General features: G+C 32.5%; 2 protein-coding genes across 2 annotated transcripts; both read right to left on the bottom strand.

Moving 5' to 3' along the window:
- Positions 1–4,470: 4,470 nt before the first annotated feature.
- LOC104096968 (agamous-like MADS-box protein AGL62) lies at positions 4,471–5,469 on the bottom strand. The gene has a single exon (XM_009603433.4). It carries the CDS (start codon positions 5,275–5,277, stop codon positions 4,684–4,686), a length of 594 nt encoding a protein of 197 aa, XP_009601728.1. The 5' UTR covers positions 5,278–5,469; the 3' UTR covers positions 4,471–4,683.
- Positions 5,470–8,484: 3,015 nt separating this feature from the next.
- LOC138909834 (uncharacterized) lies at positions 8,485–8,931 on the bottom strand. Its single transcript, XM_070201051.1, has one exon. The coding sequence runs from the start codon at positions 8,929–8,931 to the stop codon at positions 8,485–8,487; it is 447 nt and encodes a 148-aa protein (XP_070057152.1).
- Positions 8,932–9,236: the final 305 nt, after the last annotated feature.

Below are 9,236 nucleotides of genomic sequence, written 5' to 3'. Positions count from 1 at the left end.
AATTTATTATTTAATATAGTGTGTAAAAATATAATAAAATCTATACAAAATCAAAGGATACACATCGTATGGTAATTTGTTCCTTGTTTATTCTTTATTAAATTAGCAAGTACTTAGTACTATACATTTAATAATGTGACTTTTTATTAACTTGTCAATTGACTTAATATTTTGATACTACTTCTCTTTTAATATAACATAGATATAAATTTTCTTAGTCTGGATTGTTTTTTAAACTTATGTTATACTGTTTAAAAATCTTCAATTGTCTAAATTTATTAATAATTATTTTGAGTGTTATTTATTTATCGTTTATTAAATTAATTCAAAATATAAATATCATAAAACTATCTTTATCCCGCTCTTTTCGTTCATTCTTTACTGTAATATTTGATTAGTTTTTTATTTTTTAATTTATTGAAAATTTAAATAATGTAATATTTTTTACTAAATTATAATTTTAAATTTATCAAAGTATAATGTGGAAACAGTCTCTTGCAATAGTGCAAGGTAAGACTGCGTACAATAGATCCTTGTGGTCCGGTCCTTTTTCGGACCCTGCACATAGGAGGAGTTTAGTACACCGGACTGCACTTATTTTAATTCATCAAAAGTATAAAGAGATAAGCCTTTTATTATTTTTATAAAACCATTACCAATATTTTTAATAATTTTTAATTTATGTATATTTTTAATTTTTTATATATATATATATATATATATATATATATATATATATATATATATATATATTATGAAAATATGAGTTCTATTTATTAACTAAAATTTCTTACATGAGAAATTTAATTAGTATGTACATTTTTACGCTATCGCTTGAAATTCTTTTTGTTATTGTTATTCTTACTTTACAACTATTTGTTTATTATGATTTTAGTTATGTGTATATATACGACTTTTCTCATCATAATTCTAATTATAAGTCTTATATTTTTTATATTTTCCCGTAAATTTATATTTTATTTCTTTTTTTGTTCCTTGCTTATCTAATTGTATTATCTAGTACTTAATATTATTAAATTTTCATACAATTTTTTAATAAATTATCGGTTTAATATAATACAATGAATATAATTTTCTATTACTCTTGAAATTTAACTTGACTTATCCTGTATGATTTTCTCATAATTATGTCGATATTTAAATTTATCAATAATATTTTTGAGTATTATTTATTTACTTAATTTTATCAAATAAATTTAAAATATGGATAGAATCACATTATATCTATTCTCCTATTTATACATTAGTTTTTGGTCTACAATATTTTGATTTTTTTTCATTTAGTGCTTATCTATAATACGAATATTATTGTATTAAATGGATGGTATTGAAATAGTTCAAAGGTTAAAAAGAGAAGTTCTTTTAATATATGTCATAAATCTACTAATAGTTGTAATTATTATTATTTTTGTATTATTTTCATTAAGAAATTAAATTGAGTTCCTCTTTCCATTTGTATTTAATATGAAAGTTTAATTTTTTTTATTAAGATTATTACATAAAAGGTTAAATTATATTTTTATATATTATATTTATTTCTTGAAATTATTGTTTATGTTTTTGTCTTTAGTTTTATCCTATTCATTTAGCATATAGCATGACCATATGAATTATTATTCAAAAACTTTCTCATCTCAAAAAATAAATTAGTCTTATTATTTTATATATCTCTACATTGAAGTTATATATTTATATATTTTTTTCCTTTTTTATACTCCCTGCGTTTCAAATTAGATGAGGTACTTTCCGTTTTAGTCTGTTCCAAAATAAATGACACATTTCTAAATTTGGAAATAATCCAACTTCAAACTCTTCATTTTATCCATTTTATCCTTAATGAGAAGCTTTTATAACCACAAAAATATCATGGTCCCACAAAGCTTTTACCCTTTAAGTTTTTAAGACCACAAGTTTCAAAAGTCTTTTTTTTTTCTTACGCTCTGTGCCAAGTCAAACTATCTCATCTAAATTGAAACGGAGGGAATAATAGTTTTCTTAAAAATATATAGGTATTTAATTATTTTAAATTCAAATTCAAAAAGAATAACTAATTATTAACTAACCTAACTAATTTTGTCCTAAAATTTAAAATTTGACACTTGTTGAATTTTTATTGTGACACTCGGCATCATCACATTGATTTTCTTCTCATATTCTATATAAAAATTATTGTGACACTTGTCATCATCATATTGATTTGCTTCTCCTATTCTATATACTCCCTCCGTTCACTTTTACTTGGCATGCATACTAAAAATATATTTTTATTTTTACTTGTCACTTTACGCATATCAAGAGAAGACAAAAAATAATTTTATCTTATACCCGTAATATTTATTACTCATTTCAAATTATTTTCTCAAATCCAATAAAATATGCATCAATTAATATGGGTATCATAGTAAATTATGCACTTCATTTATTATTTCTTAAGGGGCGTGAAAAGTCAAAACGTGCCAAGAAAAAGTGAATGGTGGGGGTAGATAGATAGATTACTAATGCAAAAAAGAATTAAAATATGACAACTTTACCCTTCTAGTATTAAAGTTTTTCGTTGACAAGAAATACTAAACTCTTTTAATTAAATAATTAATTGTATGAATAATTAAACAAAACTTTTTAAAAATTAAGAATTAAAAACTCAAATCCAAACCTCCTCCCTAGATTTCTCTTCCACGTTCCTCTTCCTCTTCAATCTTCTTGTCAAGAGCGACAAGCCATCTTCTCTGTGAAAGAAATCAATGTAGGTACTTTCCTATATATTTATTTTTCTTTTTTTCTTTTTTCAAGGTTTGATTAAATGTGTAATAAGCAACTGATTTATAAAAGCATTGAGGTTTTATGCATAGATGGAAAAATCAATCGGCCGAAACACCAAACCTAGGGCAACTACGACATCTAAGTTTAGAATATGATAGCTTATGGTGCGTCTTTTTATCCCCTTAAGTAGAATCATCTAAAATATCATCTAAGTTTAAAATATCGTTTATAGTTAAAGATGCAGCATCTAGATGTACAACAACCCAGTGTAATCCCATAAATGGAGTCGGGGATGCATCTAGATGTCACAATTCAAATTTTTTCTATCTTAAACGAGAAAAAACTTTATAACTTCTTTCAACCGGAACTGCGTTCCTTTAAGCTATATTTGAAAATACCAATGCAACTGTTAAGCTTAATTGATATAGAATTTTTGAATAGATAAAAGTAACTTTACATTATGAACCCAACAAATAATGTTGGATTGTAGATAGAAAAATGACGTAACAAAAAAATTAGGCAAAACTTTAAGGGGGTTTTTGAAGAATGTTAGAATGATTGTAAAAGCAAAATGTGCAAATACAAATGAATAAGAATTAGCAGTGTTGTTATTGTTAGTAATATTGTTATCATTGTTGTTATTATAAAGATATTACTGAGTAGAAGTGGTTACAGACCACATCAAATTTCTCGAGCCTAAGAGAACTGTCAACATCAGAATTAGAATAGAGTTCCAAGGCAACTACTTGAACAAAAAAGAGAAGTTAACTATAGGGAAGACATAGAGACTTGGAATGATTCAAATTAAAGCACTTCATTAGCATTATATTAGAAAGAGCAAAGAAACCAGTATACATAATATCCACATTTTAAATATTGTTATAAACACAACATAAACTTCTGCAACTTGTCTATCTTCCTCTTCTTCATAAAAATTAAGAAAATAAATCGATAGGTCAAAATTAATACAACATTAGAAAAAAATGGGAGACAGAAAAGTAAAACGAAAACCGAAAAGAATAAAAATATATTTTCTTAAATCATCCAGACTTCACTGTAAGTTCTCTGTCAAAAAATAAACCTGGCTACCAAAATCAAGATTACTGGTAATGGTCATGGTAAGACATCAGTACAATAGAAGTAGAAAAATCAACTAATTAGTCCAAAGTCAACTTAAACTATATTTTTGCCAAGCTAGATAGATAGTTGAAGATTATTTGAGTGATAGACTCGCCAGCTAATATGTAATTCTACCATACCGATGATTATGTGAATAATATTTGCATCTTAAATATTGTTATAAACACTACATGATCTACTGCGATTTATCTATCTTCATCTTCTTCATAAAAAATAATGTCTATAGCCCAAAATTAACACAATGAAACGCGAAAAGAGTACAAAATCACACCAACAATAACAATAATGATTCGGTGAAATTCTACTGGTGGGATATGAAGAGAGTGAAATTCTACTAGTAGGGTATGAAGAGCATAGTGTGTACGCATATTTTATCCTACCCGAGGGGATAGAGTGGCTGTTTACGAAAGACCATCGGCTCAAAAAAACAAAAAAAAAAAAAAAAACGAAAATAAGTAATATATCAATATTATCAATAAAAAATATAGAGAAACCATAAAACAAAAAACACCATAACCGGCACCAGAAAATAGACGAAAATCACAACCATAACCAGCAGGAAAAGAGAACAAAACCATAAAACTTAAATCATCCAAACTTGATCATAAATTTTCTGTCAAGGATATCAAAATCAAAACTTACTTACTGGTAATTATCAGTCCAACTTTTACTTGTGTGTGGGTAGAAATCAACCCATAAAACAGAAATAAGAAATTACCACTTCATTAACTAGGAGTATATCTTTACCATTGCTCTTAATCTTTAATTTGAAGAACGTCCTCCCAAATTATAATTATAATAGTGAAGAGGAGGCGCTCCAAATTGGTGCAAATTCGGGATCAAAAGATCATCAGAAGAATTGGCCAAATCATCAGCTCTTTTCAATAAATTCTTCTTCAATACTTCCATGGAAGCCATAGATTCTTCGAGTTCTTGCAACCCTAAATTGTCCAAAGACAAATCTTCCCACCAATTATTAGTCCCACCCACAGTCACAGCTTTCTCCTTGTCCAAATTTCCCATTGCTTCAAAATACTTCTTCTTACTTTCTTCTTCAATTTGAAGCCTAAGAGCGGCACTAAACCTGTCTTCATGCCCTCCTGTTTCGTAGCGATTGATAACAGAGTCCACACAAGGGTTTCCAAATGAATAGACTTTACCAGCAGGAGATTCAACAATAACAGCAACTTCAGCGCCGCACAATGCGCTCAGTTCGCTCGCTTTCTTGAACAGCCCCGCCCGCCGCTTCGAGAACGTCACTTGTAAACTGTTTCTGTTTGCTATTTTCTCTATTCGTATCTTTTGCCGTCCTTTGCTCTTTTTCTTGATTTCCCCCTCCTCATTCTTCTTCTCCATTCTTGTTTCTGTTGCTTTAACACTCAATGGGATCTTCTAATTTGTTTTTCTTGGAGACTTGGTTTTTTTTAGACTAAATATATAACTTCATTATTCCAATCATGGATAGGAGAAGAACAACTATAGAAGAAAGTAATTTTACTTCATTAAATTTGGTAAGCAAATCTTCCCTACAGCGTGGCGATGTGGCATCGCTGACTCATTGACGGGTGCTTTGACCACTAGGAAAGTAATTAATTCAACAGGGATTTAACTTGTACGAAGTTTAAGAAAAAATAAAGATTTTTAGAATTTGTGATCCTAAACAATTTAAAAAGGGGCCCAGAGTATTTGTGTGGTCTCATTAAGGATAGAATTGTAAGTTTAAGCAAAATTATTTCCAAATTTAAAAAGGGATCATTCATTTTTGAACGGACCAAAAAGAAAATAAGTTCAAATAAACTGGAACGGAAGTAGTATAATTTAACTTGTACCGGAGTTTACTACTCCCCCCGTTCCAATTTATGTGAAAATGTTTGACTGGGCACGAAATTTAAGAAAAAATGAAGACTTTTGGAATTTGTGGTCTTAAACAAGTCAAAAAGAGGTCCAGAGTATTTGTGTGGTTAGAAAAGCTTCTCATTAAGGGTAGAATTGGAAGTTTAAGCTAAATTATTTCCAAATTTAGAAAGAGGTCATTCTTTTTGGAACGGGCCAAAAAGAAAATAGGTTCACATAAACTGGAAGAGAGGGGTATCTTTTATACTTGTATGTTATCAAAATAAATAATTATTAAATAATATTACTTATAATTACCTTTTAAATATTATAATTATGTAAATATTTTTTACCTGTATCCATTTTTGTGCCATTAATATTATCACTTCAACCCTCATCATTAACCTTGAAACACGCCCTTTCATTAACTAAATGTTTAAGTAACAAAAATAAATAAAGCTATTGGACGCATGATGTTTGGTTAAATATTCATGTTTTTGTATATGAATTGCCTTACATTTTCACTCTATTTTTGTTAATTCTAACGTGTTATGGGATGACTTGAGCTTAATTATAGTACTTATACGCGTATGAGCCAATTGGGAGTGATTTGGAATAAATGCACGCGAGTTGAAGCCAAAACGGAAGAATTTTGAGGGAGTATAATTTTGGCGTCCAGCTTGGAACCAAGCCCCTCTTAAAACACCAAAGTCAGTAGAGCACAAAGTGGAGAAAAAAACTCGATGTCCAGTTGGGCGCCTAACGCTAAAAAAACGGCAAGTTCGGGAACCTTTCTATTGCGACTTAGAGAAGGCTATTTTATTACTACACGTCCCTAACAAGTATGAAAGGGTTTTTAAACCTATTTTGAGGGGTTGAACATTATTTGGAGGCTAGAACACCGTATAGAGCAATTTGGGAGAAGAAAATCATAGAGTTCTTCATTCCTTCATTTTTTCTTTGTAATTTATTCATGCAAAACACTTGTGTGATTGTTACTATAATTATGAGCGGCTAAGCATTCTATTTTCTAGGGTTATGGTTGTCATGTATAATGACATTTATTAATTACATTATTACTGTTAATTCGAGTTATCTTTGGTTATTTCTCTAATTCTATGTATAATTGCTTAATTGTTTGGCCAGAGGTTAAGTTCTATTTACTATCTATGTAACGACCAGACCGGTTATTTCACTTTCTAGAACCTTGTTCCCCTAAATAAGACTCCCTATATATGCTTTTATTATTTTATAACTTGCGGGGATGGTTAGTTCGGGATTTGGAAGGGTTCAGGTTGAAATCGGAACACTTGGTTCCTTAAGGTTGGCCAAAAAGGCTAAGTTTGACTTCGATCAACGTTTTGAGTAAACGATCTCAGAATCAGGATTTGACGATTCCAATAGGTTCGTATGATAATTTCGGACTTGGGCGTATATTCGGATCGGGTTTTGGATAACTTGGGAGCGTTTCGACGCCTAATAGTTAAAGATGGCTCTTTGAAGGTTTTAAAGTCCTTTAAATTTGGTTTGGAGTAGGTTTTGGTGTTATCGAGGTCAAATTGGGATTTCGAGACAGGGAATTGTTCCGTATGGTGATTTAAGACCTGTTCGATAAATTTGGTGTCGCTCCGAGTAGTCTAAGTATGTTTAAGCGCATTCGGAGTTAGTTGGAAGAACTTGAAGTTCATATTTTGATTCAATTCGGTTTGGGATGTGATTCTTAGTTTTGATGGTTTTTTATGCGTTCCGAGGGTGCGAGCGAGTCCGTCTTATGATTTCAAACTTGTTGGTATGTTTGGGATGGCCTCGGGGGCCCCGGAGGCCATTCGGACGGTGCGCAAATTGAGTTAAAACTCAATAGGGCTGCTGGTGCACCAGTTCTTGTGTGCCAGCACCTGCGAGCTTTGGGCCGCAGGTGCGAGCCCACAGAAGCGGCTTGGAGCATTTGGCCATGGCCCGCAGAAGCGAAGGGCTTTTGCGCATAAGCGACCTTGCTTCTACGATGAAAAGCCGCAGAAACGAGATCGCAAAAGCGAAAACATGTCCGCAGATGCGGCTAGCACTGGTCCTGTGGAGTTTCGCAGAAGCGGGCTTGGTGATGCAGAAGCGGGACTGCAGATGCGGGCCCTTAACCGCAGATGCGAAAATCCGAGAAGGCAGAACACTTCATTTAATTCGCGACTTAGGCATTTGAGCTTATTTATTTCATTCCTTGGGCGATATTTGGAGCTCTTAGAGAGGGTTTTCACCTAACACTTTACAACAACAACAACATACCCAGTATTATCCCACACCAGTGGGGTCTAGGGAGGGTAGTGCATATGCAGACCTTACCCCTACCTTGTGAGGATAGAGAGGTTATTTCCAATAGACTCTCGACTTAGAAAAGTATAAGTACCACATTAATGAAAATATAGACAAGAAGGGACATCACCAAAAAATCATATAAAAGCATAATAAAAATAACAAGATAGTAAGGTGATCAACAATGAAAAAAAATAACGATTAGTCATAAAAATCTACTACCAACAGAAGGCGAGACTGCGTGCCAATACTACTGTTATAAACACTCTAGACTACCTACTCTACTACTCTAATCCCCGACCTCTATATCTTCCTATCAAGGGTCATGTCCTCGGTCAGCTGAAGCTGCGCCATGTCTTGCCTAATCACCTCTCCCCACCTCTTCTTTGGCCTAACTCTACCTATCCGTAGGCCCTCCAATGTCAACTACTCACAGCTCCTCACCGGGGCATTTGTGCTCTTCCTTCTCACATGACCAAACCACCTAAGCCGCGCTTCCCGCATCTTGTCCTCAATAGGGGACACACTAACCTTGTCGCGAATAATCGCATTTCTAATCCTATTTAACCTGGTATGCCCACACATCCATCTCAACATCCTCATCTCTGCTACCTTCATCTTCTGGACATGAGCAATCTTGACTGGCCAATACTCAGCCCCATACAACATCGTCGGTCTGACCACCATTCTGTAGAACTTACCTTTAAGTTTCGGTGGCACTTTCTTGTCACACAAAACACCAAAAGCGAGTCTCCATTTTATCCATCCCACCCCAATATGATGTGTGACATATTCATCAATCTCCCTATCCCCCTGAATAATAGACCCAAGGTACTTAAAACTTCCTCTCATAGGGATGACCCGCGAGTCCATCCTCACCTCCCATCCCCCCTCCCCCTTGAGTCTCACCACTGAACTTACACTCTAAATATTCTTTCTTGGTCCTGCTCAACTTGAAACCTTTAGACTCCAGGGTCTGCCTCCATACCTCTAACAGCGCGTTCACGCCGCTTCGCATCTCGTCAATCAATACAATATCATCTAACACTTTGAGGTAAGTAATTTCTACATAATGTGAGTTAAATACATAGATTATGGGTAGATTTAACATGTAAAATTTGTGAAATCATGGGGTTAGATAAAAAACCTAGGTTTTTGATAAAATGGGATTTAACCAC

This window comes from Nicotiana tomentosiformis, chromosome 4 (assembly GCF_000390325.3).
Source record: "Nicotiana tomentosiformis chromosome 4, ASM39032v3, whole genome shotgun sequence".
NCBI lineage: Eukaryota > Viridiplantae > Streptophyta > Magnoliopsida > Solanales > Solanaceae > Nicotiana > Nicotiana tomentosiformis.
Note: the sequence above shows the minus strand (reverse complement) of the source record. Positions and strands in the feature narration are given on the sequence as shown.

Coding starts and splice junctions, on each gene's coding strand:
- LOC104096968 (XM_009603433.4), bottom strand. CDS start 5,277: ATGGAGAAGAAGAATGAGGAGGGGGAAATCAAGAAAAAGAGCAAAGGA.
- LOC138909834 (XM_070201051.1), bottom strand. CDS start 8,931: ATGGACTCGCGGGTCATCCCTATGAGAGGAAGTTTTAAGTACCTTGGG.